The sequence below is a fragment of the Panthera tigris genome, chromosome D2 (genome assembly GCF_018350195.1).
Source record: "Panthera tigris isolate Pti1 chromosome D2, P.tigris_Pti1_mat1.1, whole genome shotgun sequence".
NCBI classification, from domain to species: Eukaryota; Metazoa; Chordata; class Mammalia; order Carnivora; family Felidae; genus Panthera; species Panthera tigris.
Genome location: NC_056670.1, coordinates 8,534,630 through 8,556,233, shown reverse-complemented (window position 1 = coordinate 8,556,233; position 21,604 = coordinate 8,534,630). Strand labels below are relative to the sequence as shown.

Sequence of the window (21,604 nt, the reverse complement as noted above, 5' to 3'; positions counted from 1 at the left end):
TAACAAGATATAACGGAAAGAAGAGAGGGAGCCCACCCTCTGGCAGAGTGTGGGGGTAGGGTGTTTGTGTGCATGAGGGTGCATGGTGGTGGGGGTCAGGGTGTAAGCTGAAGTCCTGGATTCTTAAGGTGGAGGGGAAAAAAGCCTGTACTATTCAGTGGTTAGAATGTTAGACCAATCTGGGTTATATATAGTTCGTAACCCGCATGACATTCCGTTAATCGGTAGCTGGGTCTGGAAGACTTAAGGTGCAGCAAATTTCGAAAAAAAACCAGAAACCGCCCCCCCTTTATATTCCATCACCTCTAAGTTATTTATTAATTAAATCTATTGCTTTATTCAAGAATCGATGCTCTGCATACCAGTGATCTCAAGTGCACACAACACTGTTGTTTTTTAAATTTATTTATTTTGAGAGAGAGAGAGAGCTCGTGAGTGAGCATTAGTGGGGGAGGGACAGAGAGAGAAAGGGAGAGAGAGAGAGAATCCCAAGCAGGCTGTGTGCTCAGCTCGGAGCCCGACACGGGGCTCAATCCCACGACCGTGAGATCATGACCTGAGCTGAAATCAAGAGTTGGACGCCTAACTGAGCCACCTAGGTGCCCCCACAACAATCTATGTTTAATGCAGAAGATAACATGAAAAGTGTTGTTATATAGTTGCAATTTTTTTAAATATAATTTATTGTCAAATTGGCTAACATACAGTGTATAGAGCGTGCTCTAGATTCCCGTGATTCATTGCTTACCTACAACACCCAGTGCTCATCCCAACGAGTGCCCTCCTCAATGCCCATCACCCAAAGTTGTAATTTTTCATTTAAAAAAACCTTGAAGTTTATATAATGTTTTCATTTCTTAGTAAAAATGTTAAATATACTTAAATCTGTTGAAATACACTTGACATATAACACTGCAGCTTTAAGGTTGATTTGACACATTTATATACCATAATATGATTGTAGCAATAGTTACTACCTCTATCATGTCATATATTTATCATTTCTTTTCTGTGGTATGAGTAATTAAGATCTAGCCTCTTAGCAAGTTTGATGATTATAATACGATATTGTTATCTATAGTCACTATACTACACATTAGATCTCCAGTACTTTCTTATTAATCAGTTGTAAGTTTGTACCCTTAAACATCTCTCCTATTCCCCCAAACCCCAACCCCTGGTAACTGCCATTTAAATTTAAATTAATCGGAACAGGCAAATCTTTTCCAACCCAGAGGGTGACTGATGGTCTCAGGCTGGGTCAACCGACTTTGTTTTGGTTCACATGGACCCTGATGTCATGGGGCATTCAGTATTTACCTAGAAAACCCCAGTCACCCCAAGCAAATCATGAATTTTGTGGTTTCCTTGAAGATTTTCAGGGTGAAAAGCAGTTTTATATCACCTAATATAAAAACGTCTAGTCGGGGGAAAACCCCTCCATTATTGATGTCATCTGACAAGACCTTTCTCTAGGTCCTTGGCTTCCAAAGGAGCCTTCTGTTCTGCTACTTTCCCATCACCTTGAACCTGGGCACTTTTGAACAAAACACGTCTTCATCTTACAAGGAAATTTTCCAAATAATGGCCAAGAAAATGAAAATTTTCTCCATAGGATTACGGTCTACAGTGACAAACCAGCATTCTCTCTTTCTCTCTTTTGCCTACTCGATCCCTGTCCCTACTGGTGTGATATTTATTTTTCCACACGTTTTAGAGAAATGTATTATTTTGGTTTCTAGCATTTGCGCACAATCCCTTTTTTTATTCTTCACGTGCTGTGTTACGGGGAGGGTGGAATGGAGGCGAAACCTCCCCACGTGCCTCTCAAAACCCTTGTACTGTGATTGCCTGATCCCATGGCTTGTCCTGGGTGTGTTCCTTCTAAATTCAACCTGTTCTCTGCTCTCTTTTCTTCAAACTACGTTCCCAATTCAGTTAATGGGACAGTTGAACTCAGGTTGTATAGGACAGTCTAGATGGAAGACTGTCTGGGGGAAGGAGGCAGAAGTGGGGGAGAAGAGACACCCAGCCCTACGTAGGCTTTGGTGCCCCAGCCTTTGAATGGAAACAGCACTTTGGTGTCTATGCAGGGCCAAACCGTATAGGATCTAAGGGTGGAAAAACATTACAAAAAATGGACCACAGTGTTACAGATGTGAGGAATCTGGCTGCTTTATATAAACATAAAGAAAAACCCAAAGCATCACCCAGGGAGGATGACTAAGGGAATGTCACAATGCATAGTGCTCCCAGGAGGTCAATTCGGAACTAGCCCTCTTACCAAGTCCCAGGGCCACCCCCCCTACTCCAATCTAGTCCCTGTCTCAGAACAGCCTGAGTGATCCATGTGTAAACACTCTACGCAGTGGGTTCCTCTGTAAACCTGGTCCAGACTGGTGGCCAGTGGCTCGGTCCAGGCCTACGCCATACCAGTTGAGAAGTATCTTGAACACGAACTACTTGGTGGAGGGGTTTCTGCTTCCCTTCCCGTCACCATCCCACGGGCACCATATCCTGATTCCTCATTCCTCAGGGGAAGATGCTGAAGGGAGGAAGCTTCCAGAATCCAAATGCCTCTCATACTTTTCCTCTGCTGGCCGCATCTCTGTACCCAGCTCCTGAAGAAACTCCAAGAGGTGCAAAGCGACGGAATCCGCCCCGTTTTTAGAAAGCCTGACACTGGCAATTTTTTGCAGCTTATTCTTCATCTTTTCTGTCTCCTTTGAGTCATGCTTTATTTTCACACCCTGTATGAAATGGTGGATGGCTCTGTCCTCGCTCTTCAGCTGGTAGAGCTGGAAGTTGCCATAGCGCAGGTGGAGGACTTGTTTGGCTACGGGAGAAAGCTCTTTGCAGAATTCCTTTTGGAAGTAGCACTCTGCTTCGTCGTACTGACCTGCTTGTGCATAGAGGCAGGCCAGATAGGAGCAGACACAGGGGTGGTTTGTATCGGCCTCCTCCACTCTCTTCAAATGATACACAGCTTGCTCAATGGCTTCCTGTAACTTTTCTCTTCTCCAGGACACGCCATTCTTTCCTGTGTCCTGTAGGATATCGAGGACTTTTGCCCTGTAGCAGCACCCAGCGTAGTAATGCAGGTAGGCATTGTTGGGCATGCCTTCTAGAGCCTTTAGAAGCAGTTCGATAGCTTTGTCTAGGGCTCCTTTTCTTTTAAACAGCTTCGCTGCTCCACAGAGCACGTCGGTTGCACACGGGGCCCCCTCCAAAGCTTCCTCCACAAGCCTCTCTCCTTCACCTTCTTCCTTCATCCCCTGAAGTTTCAGAGCCAAGAGCACTTTCGCATACCGGTTGTCAGGATTCAGCTGAATGGCCCGCCTCAGAGGGTCGACGGGATCCTGAGGCAGCGGCCAGGTGTCCAGACGGTAGCTCGCGATGGCCAGGCCAGAGCTGAATTCTGCGTTCCGGGGATTCCTTTCCAGAGCCTTCTCAAAGCACACCTTGGCCCTCTCGTTGTGCTTTCCTCCACACTGTAACCGGGCCCACCCCTCCTCACAGTCCATCTCAGGACTCTCGATTCTGTAGGGGCTGCGGAACTTCTCGCACACCCGTCGCACCTTGTCCACGTACATCTGAGCGTCTGCGGGTCTGCCCAGGTGGTAGTAGACCCAGGCGTAGTTTCCCCAGGTGACCAGACTTCTGATGTCTGCCTGCTCCGCGTGCTCCCGCTGGATCAGCTCCTCAGCCCTCTGTAGGCACCCCAGGGCGGCCTCATCGTGGCCTCTGCGGTGTTTTATGTAGGCCAGTATGTTGAACACCGTGGCTTTGAATTCGTTGTTCTGGAACTCCGTCGTGTTACATACCTCGTCTTCAAAGTCATCCAACGACTTTCCTCCCTCCACCAAGTTCCACGTGAAATGGCATTTAAGTTGCCGCAGACAACTCTCCAAGGTGTTTCTGGTGGTCTCACTGGAGGGCGAAACAGAGAGATGGACACTTTGAGACACAGCACGGATTCTCCAGGAGCAGGGCAGACACAACTCTCCTCTCCTCCTCAAGGGTGTTCACCCCGTTCAAAAGAGAACAATATTTCCTGTTTGTTTCTTTCTATATTTTGGCCTATGCATTAAATGCACAGAGACTCAGGGATTGGGTGACTGGGCGGCAGAGGAATTAGGGAGAGGGCAGTGGTGGAGTTGGGGGAGGGATGCTCTGAGCCCGGGGCTGGGTTTCCCTGAACAAGGTGGTTTCCGTCAGGTAGTGCTGGGTCAAGCCTGGGGGAAGGGATTCCAGCCCACGGTGGACCTGATGCGGTTTTGAAGAAAGGCTATTTGATTACTTTATGTTTCTGTTCATCTTACCTAGCATTTACTTCCGTGTTTTGAAGATGTTAGCTTTAGAATGGACTATTCTTTTAATGTTTTGCCGGCTTGATTTTAATCTTATTATCCCTCTGAAGTTCAGCTGCATTTTGTCCCCTGTAGTTTTAGTTCCTTAGTTCTTCGTCTGTCCTTTTTAGCATTATTCCTTTCTATAGCCTATCTTATTATTTAAGTTTTCCATATATCCTTAATTGATTTTCTTTGTTTATCCAAACTTTTTTTTAATCCCATTGGCTTTGTCTTGTCTTTTTATTTTATTATATTACTATTATTATTACTATTATTACTATTTTTTTAATGTTTATTTTTGAAAGAGAGAGACAGAGCATGAGCAGGGGAGGGGCAGAGAGAGAGGGAGACACAGAATCCGAAGCAGGCTCCAGGCTCTGAGCTGTCAGCACAGAGCCCGACACGGGGCTCAAACTCACAAACTGTGAGATCATGACCTGAGCTGAAGTCAGATGCTTAACAAACTGAGCCACCCAGGTGCCCCTTTCTTGTCTTTTTATTAATTCAGCATTCTCTGTCCTCATTTTATCTGCACTTTTACATTTTAACCATTTAAATTGTATTTCAATAATTCTAAATTCTTACTTCTTCTGCTTTTGTATTATTCTACCCCTTAATTTTATTATATATGCTAGCAATGTTTTAAACTTTTATTTTGGAATAAAATATAATCATTTTTTTCTCCCCTCCACCCCCACCTCTATTTCTTAGTCTGGAGATTTCTTTTCTTAACATCTCCCATTGTGTTGGTCTATTAAAAATTTTGCATTTGTTGCTTTAATTATCTTTGGAAATTTTATTTTTCCTCTCCTATGGTTTGCTTTCACTCATGGTGTTAGAAGTGCAGCTCTGGGAGGAGGCTCAGAAGACAGCTAGCATCTTCTGTTATGGGAAATGCTCCTTTTCCCTTAAGGTACTCTTGAAACTCTTCTGGAAGAATTTTCCATTCCCTTCAGTGTTAGTTCTTTCAAATGGAATGGAATGGAATAGAATGGAATAAAATAAAATAAAATAAAATATAAAATAAAATAAAAACTCTCCACCCCAAAACCCCATCTTAGATAACTTCAGCGATGAGAAGGTTAAAAATCATCAACTGCCCCAAATCGTTTCTCTGCATTGCCTATGTATTGGAGTCCCTGAAATGTTGCTCTTTCTCACTTAAAAAAAATTTTTTTTTCTTCAGGGTATATGTTAATTAACCCTTTTATGAGGAGCTGATATTCTAAATGTTATGAATTCTGACATAGACAAGCAGTAAATATCTTGGAAGTTACATAACGTGGCAAATACCGCTGTTGAAATGTTGTACAAATGGAAGATTGTATTCCTCCATTTTCTTCCTGTCCCCTATCTTTCACTTTTGATACCCTCCCCCACCCCCACCCCCCAATTTGATGACTAGATCAGGGCTGGGCACCCAAACTCAAGTGGAAGCTGGAAATGGAAGTGCAAGGGAGCTGGTTTTCTGGAGTCAAAGAGAGCACTGTGCACACTGGAGGTGTCATGGTGTCCACGATCTGCAGCACACAATGGAGTGGCTGTGACTGGATACACATGCACAGGACAGAGACTCTGGGGCTCCCAAGCTCTCCTTTGTCCTGTTCTGGCCCTCTAGAACAGTGGCTGGCTCTAGTCATGTGTGTGGGTCCTGTGAGCCCTTCCAGGAACTTTAAATCAGTCCCTGTTCATTTCTGTTACTTGAATCAGATGAAGACTCAACTACCCCAGGTAGAATAAACAGAAGAGATGAAGGAAAATGGGTAGGAGTTCCTGCTTGGGGAAGGACCCTCTGTCCTTTCAAAGCCCTGGATAGGTCTTAGTGAAAAGCCAGGATGTCTGAGCCTCTTGATGTAATATGGGGGTTGATGTGTGTGTGTGTGTGTGTGTGTGTGTGTGTGTGTGTGTGTATGTGTGTGTGTGTGCACACGCGCACGCACATATATATGTGTGTGAGCCCAGGAGAGTGCCTGGTGTGGTTTCTGTCACTGTAATGACAGCAGCCTTCCCTTGAAAAGTTCACGTCCGACCTGATCTATTTTCCTTCTCAATAAGGTTTCAGGAAGATTCCCTTAGCACGTAAGCTCTTTAGCAGCTTTCTCATTCTATGAAAGAAACAGAGTGAATACAGTTGAAATTATTGCGAACATATAAAGCATATGGTCAATTGTGCATTTGCAGGAGAGAGGCACTTACTATACACACTTAGGTAAAATCCCTTCGAGCAGCCATTCAAAAACATCCAATTTCACTGCGTGATTATGGGCTTTTATTTCTACCAGTGAATCAGAAGCTGGTTCCAGACACTTGCTTCCTGGATTCAGACTTGTGAAAATTATGCTCCTGATACCTCTAGAAGCACCAACTGTATACATACAACACTTTCTTCCCCTGCTTCTGGTCTGGATGAAAGCCACGGTGATGGTTGTTTATTGGGCTCAGAGCCAATGCCGTTACCAGTGTCTTAGAGCAGTTAGAAATGGACATCCTTGGACCTTAACCTAGGATTACCAAATCCGAATCTGAAGTGGGGGCTTGAGCCCAGGAATGGTCTTCAGCAAGCCCTCCAGTTAGATCTCATGCATGCTCAAATTAGAGAACCACTACCTTAGAGTGCAGGGCCAGTGCCTGGTGACAGTGCCCATAGCTAAGGGACCAAAGACAATTAGGAGAGATACTGATGGGTCTGTGTTCTTAAGGGGAAGACTCTAAGAGAGACCACACTAAAGTTCTAAGAAATATTTCTAAATATTCTGAGTTACTCTCAAACAGACATCTGGAAATAGATCAAATCTTTCTCTTTCTTATCAGACAGACATGTAGAGGAGCAGAAAAAAATACCATTTCAAGAAGAGAGAGCAGGAAACTTATAGAAGGAGGGCAGTGTATCCCCTAGGAAGTAAGTGCTGGGGTGGGTGTCTCCAGATTCTGGAGCTCCCAGGCCTGAGGCATAGGCATCTAGTCTGTTCACCCCGCCCTCACGCTGGAGAAAACAGAAATCTCCCTTCCTACCCTTCTTCCTTCCCAGGAAATCTTATGTTTCTGAGGTGTGAGAGCATTTTTGAGGTGGGGGCTATTTTCTCCAAGCACCCTACCTCCAATTCATACTTCAGAGAGAAGGACTCTAGCTAATCAGTAGCATTTGGAGGTAAAATATATTTCTATTGAGTGAATGAATACATTTTACCAGCCCTAATACAAATCTGAGATGAATGAGCACATTAAAAGTAAAATCTAGCTTAGCATGAGCTGGGGTTGCTACCCAGAGTACATTTTAACAATATCTGCCCAAAAGAGATTGTTCGTTAAATAAGAATCCTATTAAAAGCCCCCACTTAATCCTTTCAAAACAAAAGAGAGTCTACAGGAGCAATTCCCCCAGATCCATCTTTACATGAAACACCTGCCTGATAAAGCATCTCTCTCTCTCTGCCTTTCCCCCACTCCCTCCCTCCTCTGGACCTCAGCTGTCAGCTTCCCCGGGAGAGATGCCCTAACAAAGCTTGACTGCGTGGGGCAGAAAATAACAGAAATAAGCCAGCCAGCTTCGGTAAGACAAACACAGACAGACTACAGACAGATGCGCAGCAAGGCTACAGGCAAACACTAAAGCAAAACAAATCGGGAACTCGTGTTTCAGGAGCATGGCTGTATAGGATTTGCATTCCACAACAAGATTGATTGGACATTTTCAACACGATCAGAGCAGGCGAATCTTTACCTCATGATCACGGGGCACTTCTCAACTGTTCTGAAAGGCTGCAGCTCAGGCCACTGTGCTCTCCAGAAATCTTCCTCCTCTGCCTCAGAGAGATGCTAAGGAGACCTATATATGGAAGCATTACCTGGTTCCTTTACCTCGCTTTCTCCCGCAGTTGGCTTGAGGAAAGAGAAACTGAAACTGGAAAGTGAAACTGGCAAGACTCCTAGGGAAAATGAACCTTGAGTAAGGGCCAAGCCTATAGCACCCCCGCGGCCCCACCCTGCAGTGAGTCAGAACTTCCTCTTTGTGACTGTTGTGATCTCCTAGATCAGCTGACATCAAGGCAGCCCAGCGTGGAGAAGGATGCATACACGTATCAAGCACCAAGCACCCTGCTTCATTACTGTAATGTTAGCCCATCCTCACTCTGCCCGCCCTTATCACCAGTGTGGCCCACAGACCCCTGTAAGGGTTGGGGTTTGTGTTGGTTTTCTTCACCACCGAATCTCCAGTCCCTGCAATAATACCCAGCACATGGCAGGCATTCAAAGGGTAGAGGCTGAACGAATGACTAAATGATTGGAACTGTGGGCTCTGATGTCACCTGTCTGGATTTGAACCCGGGCTCCACGTATATGCTGTGATGCTGGAAATTATTGAACGTTTCCCTGTGCACTAGTTTGTTCTCCTGTGAAATGGGGATCCCACTACTCCTACCAACTCGTAATGGTGTTGTAAGCATCAAATGGGTGAAAGCATGAGATGTCCTCAGAATAACGCCTGGCATGTGATAAGTACACACTAGTTTTTCATCATACTCGAGAGCTGAAATCACTAACCAAAGAGACCAGAAGGGAAATCTTTAATGTTGCCTTTTCTGGAGCTTTAGCTCCTCTGTCCATCCACCATCCGTCCATCATGATCACTAACCTAAGCCAAACCCATGCAAGTTGTGGGCTTCCCTGAGCACGGCAACATTTAAAATCCCTCGGGTCGCCCCGGTATCCAGCACCTGCACATTGCAATACGCAGCCACGGAGGTTCGTGACGATGGAGGACAGCTACTTTCTTTGCCTTTTCCTTATTCAAACCCTTGATCGCAAAGGGGTTACCGTGTGCCTAGACCCAAGAGGACAAGAGGTAACAGCACCGGGCGTCTCTGAGGCCGGGAAATTACACAGAGCACGAGTGAAACCTATTCTCCACGACAGGTAGTTCCATCCTGGAGATAGCATTATTTATGGTAGGCTTTGTATTCATAGGGGTGGGTGCAAGCAACAGCTAGGTTCGTTGACAATCCTCTGCCCTTTTATCGGGACACACAGCCAAAGCTATCCCGATTGGAAACCCTTACTTTTAGGTGTCATTCAGGAGTTACCAGTTCTAGTATGTATTTATAGAAATGCATGTTAGATGTACAAGAACGACTGCAGAAGGAAACTAGGAACATTGTAGGGTTTGTTGTTTGTATTGAATCTGCATTCAAGAAAACTATTGGACAGAAGTGTTTAAATCTTACTATACGGGTAGCAGGTTGGGGGCAAGCAGGCTATAGCTGTGTTGTGAAATGCCCGGAACTATTGTTCTACTCTTTGGAAATCTATCCAGCCAGTGGCTTTGTATAATGGGTTCATGACACGATGTACCAGCTGCTCTGGCAGCCGGGGTAGTGTCAGAATATGCACTGTGGATGCAAAATAGAAACTGAAAAAGAAAACCCAACTCTCTCCTGGTAATATTTCTATTTTGAGAAAAATGAAACTGAACTCACTGAAGAGTTGCGATTATTCTGGCTCTTACAACTATTGATGTGTCTGTGTCCAGAATACAGGGTCAGGGCTGTCCCTGTCTCAGCCTAGACTAAGGGAGAGTCCTTGTTTGCCGTTCTGAGAGTGGGGAGGCCCACCTGAGTGGCTACATCAAGTGCAAAGTGGTATAATACTCTAGTTCCCATGTTGCCATCAGACACAAGAAGTATCAGCATCCAGCCATCAAAAAGAATGGAATCTTGGCAATGACATGGATGGAACTAGAGGGTATTATGCTAAGTGAAATAAGTCAGAGAAAGACAAATACCATATGATTTCACTCATATGTGGAATTTAAGAAACACAACAGATGAACGTAGGGGAAGAGAGGAAAAACAAAAGAAGATAAAAACAGAGAGGGAGGCAAGCCATAAGACACTCTTAAACACAAAGAACAAACTGAGGGTTGTTGAGGGGAGGTGGATGGCAGATGGGCTAAATGGGGGATGGCCATTACAGAGGGCACTTGTTGGGATGAGCACTGGGTGTTATCTGTAAATGCTGAATCACTAAATTCTACTCTTGAAACCAATATAAAAAAAAGGAAACTAAAAAAAAAAAGTATCAGCATCACCCTGGGATGTGCCACAAATGCAAATTCGCAGGCTCCATCCTGGACAAAACGCATCACAAATTCTAGGAGTGGGGCCAAGCAATCTCCGAGCTAGTAAACCTTCCAGATAGTTCTAATTCATGCTAAAGTCTGAGAACTACATACTGTTTTGACTGTAAGTAAAAATACTAAAAATACTTTTTAATTCCATAAGGCAAAACTCTATAGGTTTTTCTTGAGATTTAAAAAAAAAGAAAAAAAGGCCTTCTTTTTCATTCTATGTCTCTGTAGAGAACGTTTAAGTTTTGTCCACCTAGAAGAGTTGGTAGCTAGTTCAACAGAGGACTGCTAGAGGACTCTTCACACCCCGAATATCCACAATGTACCCTTCTTCCCAAACACAGAACATTCTCAGGCCTTTCCCAAGAGAGTCAGCCCAGAGACAAGGCAACCACTGCGCCCAGCTATATTCAGGGATCTCTCAGTGATGCACCATTGCCCTCAATGGATGGGATGTGACTTCCTGTGGTCTGGTGAGAAAAAAACCTAAAGGACTAGATAAGATTAGATAACTCCTGGGCGCCTGGGGAGCTCAGTCAGTTAAGCGTCCAACTTTGGCTCAGGTCATGATCTTATGGTTCGTGAGTTCGAGTCCCACATTGGGCTCTGTGCTGACAGCTCAGAGCCTGGAGCCTGCTTCAGAATCTGTGTCTCCCTCTCTCTCACACCTCCCCAGCTCACACTCTGTCTTTCTGTCTCTCAAAAATAAATAAACAGTTTAAAAAATTAGAAAAAAAGATTATATAACTCCTGTGTGCTGTGTGCAAATGGTGGAGCCCGATAGCCGTGGTAAACACTCCCAATGGAAGAAAGGGAACACGAAGTAAGCCTAGAGGTGACGAGTCAGAAGCAATGACGTAAGTCTGCTGGACAGGCACTTGGGAGGTTCTCTAAACTGAAAATGGTGGCAGTTTCTTCCTCAGCCCCAGATTCTGCTCCCTGATGGGACCCTTACCATCATTCTCCATATTCCTGGCTCCACCCCCTGGGAGGCTCTTGGTGACATTAACTCTTTTGTCCCCACATCCTCTGCCATGGGCTAGGGTTCTGTTTTCACCTTGTTGGCTCCAGAGACTCCTGTGCTCAAGTGGAACCTTTGCAGATAGTATCCTGTCGTGGACTCTAAGTCTAAAGTTCTCTTTTGTCTAGCAAAAGAGCAGACACAGGATTAAAAAGAGAGATGGCTAATGTCCAGGAAAAAGACAAGAGCCCCAAATAAGGGTCCTTGCCCTATATTTATTCATATCAGAAGGCTTGCAAACGTGATGGGTGTGTACAAAGAGACAAAGAACCTAGGAACATTAACTTGTGGATGTGAGGGGGAAAAGGGGATTTTGAAGATATACAGTGTTTGGGATTTGGGTCACTATAAAACAAAATCCAGGTGCCGGGCAGATGGGTAGATGGCTGTTAACAGCAGACAGGAGGCACCCTGCCTGTTTATCTTTGCCAGCCTAGGGGATGAGACAGACGGGGAATAACCTCAGGGTTGACAAGACACCTTTTCTTTTGTTAACCATCTCCACTCCGGGCTGCTTTGCCTGCAGCGCAGCGGTCCAAAGTCCAATTCACCAATTTACCTGACCTGGCCCTATTCTCCTATGAAAGCAGCTTTCTGCTGTAGTACCAAACTTGGGGTGCTTTCACCCTGAATCTCTAATCTCGTTATTCCTGTGTGTTGGGCACCTTGGCGCCGATTCTATTTCAGGCCTTTGCCTCTCTCTATTTTGGGGGGTTCAGCACCCCCTCCCTATTTTGGGGTGCCTTTGCACCTCCCTATTCTCGGCACCTTTGTGCCTCCCTATTCTTGGAGTGCCAGTCTGGTTACCCAAACTCGGGTGTGAGCATTTTATGACTTTGTGTTTATGCCTTGTTAACCCATTGCTGTAGGCCCCGGGTATTCCTAAGCTTATCCCCCATAGTATCCCTCGAAGGAGAGCATTTATCCAAAGCCACAATGCCTTCAAAGACTGCCTCAAATATCTGTCAGGGTCTGGTTCTGAGAATAAGAAGTTTTAAAAGTCGATTTTCGTGGAAGCATTGGTAGGTGAAAAGAGAGATGAAAAGGCCACACGAAGGTATAGGGGACAGCAGGGGCCATCGGAGGAAACGTGTGGAAATGCTTCTCTGCGTCTGTATCGATTTCTGGTTCTTTTTGCAAATTAGCAGCAGGAGCTTTGCCATGTCTCTGGCCAGCTGCTCTGCTGGGTCTCTTGGAAGCAAAGCCTGTGGCTACTTCAAGGTTTCCAACCAGACTCTGCACCGTCCTTCGGACTCCTCCTGCGCTTACTAAAGGGCCGCAGGCAGAGATGCCCGTAACACGCAGGGCCGAGCGACACAGGCTAAAATTGCCGCTCCGTGTCAGGACAGCCTCACATGAACCCTGGCCGCCGCCTTTCTGGGGTTGACCATCTTATCGCGGGTTGAAGTTCGTCCCTCTAGTGGCAGAGAGGGGAAAGCCGCAATGCCGAAAAGCACGCGGCTTGGATGAAGCTCTTCCTGCTTTACCCGGAAGGACAACTGCCTGGTGCGCGCGGTGACAGAGGCACGGTGCAGCAGCGTGAACTGCCGAGGAGCCGCGCCTTTCCTCTGGGTGCATTCTCATTCATCACGTTACTTGATGCCTTTTGGGAGCTCAAGAAGAGTTCGTTGCATGAAAAGTACACTCCTGGACACTTGATGATGAAAGGGACAGCAGGGAGGGACAGGTGGAGGAGAGCGGCCCGAGCAAACGTCCAGGAGATGGTTACACTCTCCAAGATTGGTTGTGATGGACGCCATGACGGATTGGTGAGGAGAGCTACAGAACACGCTGTAGTTGTTGGCAGTGGGGTGAGTGGTGGGTGGTGGGAGTAGAGATGAAGACGTGGAGGAAAACCTGGAAACAGAGACCAGTCGATTATGTGCAGAGATTTTCAAACATTGATCAGTGTGGCTTGTACCCTGTAAGAACGGTGTGCAGAGTGGACACCAGTGGGGTGGTCATGGCACTCTGGCATGACCATCTTTTGTTTCATTGCATACTTTATTTGACTAAGTGATATATGCTCTGGGTATCAAATTCAAAATTTAAAAATATATATTGTTGCAAGTAAGTCTTCCTCCCACACAGACTCCCAGACAACCCGTTCCCTCTCTAGCAGCTACCCTACACAAAATATACCCTTTCCCAAATATTCTATGCACAATGTGATATGCAGTTTTTCCTTTTTCCCTCCAACCCCTCCTTCCTTCCTTTGAACAATGTTAGCACACTGTACGCCTCTTCTGAACTTTTATTTTTCTATTTTTTAATATATCTCAGATAGTGTTCTATATTTTTACATTTAGAACTGCCTTATTTTTCATAATAGCTGCATGCTGTTCCGTATATGAAATATTGAGATTGAATTAATGAGTCCCTAGTGATGGGTCGCGGTCAGTCCTTTATTATTATAAACACAGCTTCCTGAGTATCTATGTATACATGTCTTTGCATGCATGTGCAAATACAGGATAAATTAATGGGGGGAATTGGTGGGGTGAAGATTCACGTATGCTTAACTGCCGTCAGCAAATTCTCTCCACCTATGCAATTTGGAATCTCAGCGGTGATGCATGATGGAGCCGGTTGCCCACATCCATGTTAGTACCTTCTTACAAAAGGTGTTTCTTCTGTTGACCTGAGATGGTCTCTTGCATAGTGTTGGTTTGCTTTGCTCTTAATAAGAGTGCCATTGGCAATCATTTCACATATTTAAGTCATTTTAATTTCCTGACCTTTGCTTATTTTCACAATGAGTTGATTTTTCCTTATTGATCAACAGGAGTTATTTTAACATTAGGGAAGGAAATTCTTTACTTGGTAATGTATTGAAACAGTATTTAAAAAATTTTTTAATGTTTATTTTTGAGAGAGAGACAGAGCGTGAGTGGTGGAGGGGCAGAGAGAGAGGGAGACACAGAATCTGCAGCAGCTCCAGGCTCTGAGCTGTCAGCACAGAGCCCGACGCGGGGCTCAGACTCATGAACCACGAGACCATGACCTGAGTGAAGTCGGATGCTTAGCCATCTGAGCCACCCAGGTGCCCCTAAAACAGTATTTTTAAGTCTATCGTTGATTTTGACTTTCTGAAGGCCTTTCTTCTATGAAACATGTTTTTAATATGGTTGAATTTCTTAATATTTTTTGCCTTTTGTGTTTTGTTGCATACTTACCACTTCCAGACCCTGAGATTTAAAACATCCTCTCGAGAATTCCTGTAGAAATTGTGTGATTTCTATTTTTTAAACATTTAAAACTGTGACCTGTATGGAATTCATTTTGGAGCTTAACGAGTGAGGAAAGAAGACCAGGCCTCAAAGATGTTCCCTCAGCAATGTTGAGTGCCTACTGTACGCGAGGCCGTGTGCAAAGTGCTGGCCAAGAGCTGGGGAACCTGGGTGGGGCAAACTGAGAATAAACCAGAATCCCACAGTCTCAAAGCAAGCGCTTGCCCTCAAAGAAGTTTTTGCTCAAAATATCCATAGGACAGAGGCAAAGTGATTCTGAATTTCCAGGTCTGGATGGGAGAATTTGGGAGACCCCATTTGCAAAAGAGCAAAATGAAGAGGCCCAGCCATCGGGCCGGGCTCCCGCGAGCTGCAGCTCTTATGTCTCCCTGTGTCCCTGTTCCCCTCCCCTGCGTGACCACCTAAGCAGGCCTCCTGCCCCCCTCCCCTCTTGCTCTCTGTCTTCTCTATCTGAAGGCCTGAGGCCCAGTCATGGACTCTCTCTAGGGCCTTCTGCTCCTCTGTCATTTCCTTACTGCCCTTCTCAGCCCAAGGAGCAGGGGGCACTGATCTGCCAGGGTCCGAGGGTGGACCGACCAGCGGGCACCGCTTTCCATTCAGCTCACGGATGAATCTGGACAGTTGCCAACCCACGGCATCAGAGGTGTTTTCAGAGAGTTGGTTTTTTTGGCCATTTTTCTTAGGTTCATGATCAGCTTTTCCTTCTTGGTCGAGGTCCCGTTGATGTTCAAGCCATCCAGGTGGTGGTGGATGGCGTCATCCTCGGGCATCCTCTGGTATTGCCAGAAGTTTCTGTAGCACAGGTGGAGTACTTGTCTCTCAGCTGGAGGCAGATCCTTGCTGAATTCCTTCTGGAAGTAATACTCTGCCTTATTGTCCTGCCCCGTTATGCCAGAGAGGCAGACAAGGTCCGAGCAGGCTTGAGGAAGGTTGATATTCAACTCGACAACTTTCTTAAAGTGACGCAGGATGCTTCACCCCCCACAGCTCCTCTTATCTAGCTCCTGGTATACTTCCTTGACCTCTGTATTTGTCTGCTTTTTGCCCTGTAGCGGCATCCAATCTGCAGATGTTGATAGACATTGTTTGGCATGGACTGCAAAGCCATTTCCCACTTTGCCAACATAAGACGGAGTTTCTGGAAGCCTGCTCATGTGATAATAGACCCAGGCGTAGTTTCCCCAGGTGACCAGACTTCTGATTTTGCTTTGGCGGGCCTGTCCCTTCTGCTTGCTGTTAGTATTCTGGAACCTCCTTGTGCTGGCCTCTGGGGTGTTTAACATAGGCAAACAGATTGTTTTGAATTCTTGGTTTAGAAACTGTAGATGATCACACACTCTGTTTTCCAAATCATCTAAGGAACACTCTCTGTCATATGAATTCCAGGTGAAATGGCATTTCAGTTGTAGTAAGGTATTTTCCGAAGAAGGTTTGGTGATTTCACTGTCAGGGAAGAAAAGCAAACATTTGGGGGATGTGAGTGAACAGATGCACACAGCAACAGGTTTAGGGCCTGGCCATTTGACCACATCCGAGTGGAATGTCCAGACAAGGCTGGCACTCTGATCTTGGGCTTCCAGTCTCCAGAAATGTGAGAACGAATTTCTGTTGTTGATAAGCTACCCAACCTGTGGTATTTTGTCATAGCCGCTCAATGGATGAAGATGAAGGGATGGCCCAGAAAAAAGGGACACCCCACTTCGATTTGTCTTAGAGAAGCATGTGCACAGAGGTCCTGGAGCCCCTATGGCAAAGGAGGGGATTTCTCTGTAGAAATGCAATTGGAGAATGGTATGGGAGGTGAGTTGTAACATGTAGTGAGGGTTTTTTGTTTCTTTCCTCAAGCATGGAAAACAGGCTGTGACAGCACGAACAGCTAGAAGGCAATGGAGACATGCCTTCCACCAACTGTGAGAAAATAATTTTAAATTTAGAATTCTAAACTTAGCCAAATAATCATTTAAATGTGAAGAAAGTGTGATGACCCTTCCACACCTGGCAACAAGAAATTTATGTTACAGACACTGTTCCTCGGGAAGCTGGGAGGAGATGCCTCATCACAATTAGGAGTAAATCCAGGTAGTAAACAAAGAAATGGGATTTAGGAAACACAGGACCCGATGTAAGAGAAGGTCTTTCATAAGAGGGAGGTGAAGGGAAAACCCCGATGTGGGGGAAGGGAAATCTCTATACTTCACCCCCAGGGTAGACAGGAGCAGGTCAAAGGTCGTGTGAGTGATTTCCACAGAAATGTGACAATGAGAGCTTGCCTAAGGCTTGAAAATATGGAGAGGAAGTTTATTCAACTAGAATGGAACTTGGGGCTGAGATGGTGGTAAGTACTTAGAAACCAAAGTAAAAGAAACAAAGAAAGAAACAACTTTTGTTTGTTTGTTTCCTTTAACTTCAGAAAAAATGAACCAAAATACAGGAAAAAGAGAGGGCACCGCAGAACAAGACATGGCTCATTTGTGAACAGGGTTTATGTGGTTGTGATAATCCAAATACTGAAGATCAGTCTAACCCAAGTCACAAAGTGATATTGGGATGGGAGAATGGAGGAGAGGAAAGGTGTGTAGGTGTGTGTGTGTGTGTGTGTGTGTGTGTGTGTGTGTGTGTGTGTGTTGGTGTTGGGGGGGAATCTATGGTGGAAAACATAGAAAATGACTAAAATTTAAAAAATCGGGAACTTCCAGTGGAAGCATATTATTTAAGTATATGGCGATAAATAGCACAGTTGTTACTAAAATAATTACTGGTTGCCTCAGGTGTGGGAATAAGGTGGGATGGTGGGGGTGGGGACTGCTCTTCCTCCCTCCTTGTAGATCACGGTGACTATTTAAATGGTGTGAATGCATAAATTTGATTATAAAGTAAGGAATCTGGAAGGAAGGAGGGATGGAAGGAGGGAAGAAAGAACGAAGGAAAACAAGGAAGAAATCATGATACATCTATATTTTGCAGCATTATTTGAAAGCCTCAATACTCATGATAGTGAAATTGTTTTAGTAGTAATAACACAATATAATGCTAAGTGAAAAGGTAAGATGAAACTTTGAAAAGATTTTCCCCCAAATCTGTTAATAAAGTACATATATATCCAGTGTTGAAGTATTTTATTTCTGCTTGGTTAGGTGGTATAAGATTGAATTTTTTCCCTTAGAGTAACTGGCATTTTCCCAAAGTTCTTTAGTGTGTTCACAGTATCTCTACCCTGAAAACAGTCCTTCATGATTCTAGTTGGTTTTGTTTGTTTGTTTTAAATTTTTTTTAATGTTTATTTATTTTTGAGACAGAGAGAGACGGAGCATGAACGGGGGAGGGGCAGAGAGAGAGGGAGACACAGAATCGGAAGTAGGCTCCAGGCTCTGGGCCATCAGCCCAGAGCCCGACGCGGGGCTGGAACTCACGGAGTGCGAGATCGTGACCCGAGCTGAAGTCGGACGCTTAACCGACTGAGCCACCCAGGCGCCCCAGTTTGTTTGTTTTTTTAAGACCACCGAGACCACAAACCAAAGACCACAAGCCAAACAGAAAAGGAAAGCTTGGGTACCAGATGGTTCAAAGCCAATTTCTCTGGAGGCTCCGGGGAACCTCAGAGATGTGGATTCTGGTTTAGTACCCGACTGTGGTTCTTCAGGAAAGAATTCATTAAATTCAGCCCATCCTTTATTAGGGCATCCAGTGCTGAGCTTATAAAGAGTGTGCTTCCCTTAAAAATGATAAAATCAAAAAACCCCAAGCTCCTGACTTTTCCTTTCAAATGAAAAACAGAAAAACAAAAGCTTGTAAGAACATTTCCATCTGGTCTGCATCCTTCACTGATGAAAATTCACCAGCCACAGAATGAAATACCTTTACTCTGCCCCCTTCCCCCAAAGCCTTCTGTACCTTTTCTTCCCCGCTCCAGGCTCTAGCTACTTCTTGCTTAGGATTTCTAAAGTCTTCCCCTGGGGAGAGCCTGTGTGTGTCTGGAAGTACTGCAAAATATAAGATCCCTGAAACAATTATTATCAAGATTTAAGGTATATTAAATATTTAAGCAAACACCGAAATCTGGCACTTAAGAAAAATCCATCTTGAGATTTTCAGAGACACTAGGCACAATTTCTTTTTTTTAAATTTTTTTTTTCAACGTTTTTTATTTATTTTTGGGACAGAGAGAGACAGAGCATGAACGGGGGAGGGGCAGAGAGAGAGGGAGACACAGAATCTGAAGCAGGCTCCAGGCTCCGAGCCGTCAGCCCCAGAGCCCGACGCGGGGCTCGAACTCACGGACCGTGAGATCGTGACCTGGCTGAAGTCGGACGCTTAACCGACTGCGCCACCCAGGCGCCCCATAGGCACAATTTCAAGACATCAATGCAAGAAAAAAACCTATACCTCATGGTTGGAGGCTGAGTGCTGCCCATCTCTCCTGCAGGGTTCTGGCAAAGGCGGATTTGCTGCTTAGACGTTGGCCTCCGCTCCTCTGGCCAACCTAGGAGTCTTTAGCAAACCCTCCTAGCCTGCATGATTGATTAACTAAGCCTTTCTTCCTATAGCAATGGATCACGCATTCTTGATAGAAAGAATAGAGCGTTTCTGCGTCTCACCAGAGCTTCTGAACCTGCCCTGGGCCACCCGCCCCCCTCTCCTCCTCCCCACCCCCACTGGCACCAAGGAACCAGACCCTCTGTCGAAACTTCTGAGCACCGAAATGACATCTGTAGCTGGCACCACGGCGCCTGCACGTCATCAAGAGATGTTACAGACCACTGCACTCCCTTAACTGATGTAACTGCCCTAACCCCCTTTATAAATCTCTGGGCCAGGCAGAAACGGTGGAGTTGGCCTTTGGGGGGCAAGAGTCCACCTTCTCCCCCGGCCAACAGAATAAAGCTCATATTCCTTTCCATTCAAAACTCGAATCTTAAGGATGGGCTTTTAGAGCAACGTGCGACCAAACTTGTCGGCCACAGGTTGCTGAGGACAAGTCGCTGGGTGCTGCTGCTGACGAGTGCCTTTGTCTGTACTTACAAATAGGGCGTGGAAGTGTATCCTGGTGAGCACAGCTGACTTCAGCCTTGCTGGTTTCCTGCTGGGGGAAAGGGAGACTTCAGCAGGAGAGCTTTGATCTTTCTGATGGGGGAACTCAACTGGGACGGCATGCTTTGGAGGAAGTACTTTGGAGGAAGCACGTGTAAGGAAGTTTGAGGTGGAGAAAAATTTAATGGAGGGAGGACCCACAGTGTAGCAGTCAGAGAACTAGAAATCTAAGTGACCGCTGCACTTGTGCGGCTTCAGGAGGACTGTGGCCCCAGTAACACCACCACTAGCCGGTACTGACGGAGAAGCTTTGCTCAGGGCTTTGTAGCGCCAGTTTACTGCCTTTGACCGCCATGTGAGAGATGGCCATTTCCCAGATGAATGAAAAAAGACTCGGCATGCTCACGCAACAGGCCCAAGGAGGCAAGTCCAGGTCTGTCAGACTTTTAAACCTCACTCGTTTGATTGTGAGGCTTATGAGCAGAGTCTCTTGAGCTAAACTGCATGGTTCGCTTACTCGCATGTAAGTTGGTGCAGTCACTGTGGAGAACAGCATGAAGCTTCCTCAAAAAGTTAAAAATTGAATGACCATGTGACCCAGGTATCCTACTTCCGGATGTATATCTGAAGGAATCAAAATCAGGGTCTCCAAGAGATATCTGCACACCTATGTTCATTGCAGTATTATTCATAGTAGGCAAGATATAGAAACAACCTAAGTGTCCATTGTCAATGAATGGATAAAGAAAACGTGATGCACACACGTGCGTGCACGCGTGCACACACACGCAGTGGAATATTTTTCAGCCATAAGACAGAAAGAAATGTCACCATTTGTGACAACATTGGTGGGCCTTCAGGGCATCTGTGCTAAGTGAAATAAAGAGAGGAAGACCAATACTGTATGAACTCATTTATATGTGGAATCTAAGAAAGCTGAACTCATAAAAGCAGAGAGTGGAATGGTGTTTACCAGAGGCTGGAGGGGTGGAGGGAGTGGGGAGGTGTTGTTTAAGGGTACAGACCTGCAGCCAGGTCAAAAAATATATTCTGGAGACCTAATGCCCAGCATTGTGATTATAGTCAACAACACTGTATTATAGACTCCAAAGTTGCTAAGAGTTGAGGGGGTGAGTTGGTTAAGAAGGTGCTCCCAGAGAGAGGCGGTAAAGACAAAGCCTGCCCAAACGAGGAGAGTTAGCTTACAGTCTGTGTTTCTTTCTGAGCTCCCATCCAGTAGAACCAGGCTTGCTGAGCAAACTTGGAAATATAGTGTTTAGATTGAAGGCATTTTTTTTTGTGGAATTACCTACCTATCATTATCATTCTAACTGAACTATTGATGATAACTAAGAGTGTATGTGTGTAGACAGAAAGACAGGGAGATGTATAAATATGTATCTTTATAAATAAAGATGCATGTGTAAAAATATATGGATACACAGATATTTATATACATATTTACATCTCAATCGTCTATCTATCTATCTATCTATCTATCTATCATCTATCCATCTAACTAATTATCTATCTGTCTCCCTCTCTATCTGTCAATCTGCCTGAAAATCTTTACCTCAGACTCAAGAAATTCTTTCAGTAGATTACTGGCCATCCTCACCTGGGGTAATCATAAGTTGGGAGCTAGCAAACTATACCTTGTGGCCCCAATCCATTCCTCTGTCTATTTTTGTATAGCCCTCAGGTTAAGAACACTTAAAAGTTTTTTTTTTTTACAATTTTAAAGAGTTGTAAACACACACACACACACACACACACACACACACACACACACGTGACAGAGACCATCTACAGCCCACAAAGGCTAAAA

The 21,604-nt window shown here is 45.2% G+C and overlaps 1 protein-coding gene across 1 annotated transcript; it reads right to left on the bottom strand.

Moving 5' to 3' along the window:
• Positions 1 to 815: 815 nt before the first annotated feature.
• On the bottom strand, positions 816 to 8,449 carry IFIT2 (interferon induced protein with tetratricopeptide repeats 2). The gene is made up of 2 exons (XM_007079270.3): positions 8,074 to 8,449; positions 816 to 3,930 (listed from the first exon to the last, which is right to left on the bottom strand). The coding sequence occupies exons 1-2, from the start codon at positions 8,076 to 8,078 to the stop codon at positions 2,526 to 2,528; spliced, it is 1,410 nt and encodes a 469-aa protein (XP_007079332.2). The 5' UTR covers positions 8,079 to 8,449; the 3' UTR covers positions 816 to 2,525.
• Between the last annotated feature and the right edge of the window lie 13,155 nt (positions 8,450 to 21,604).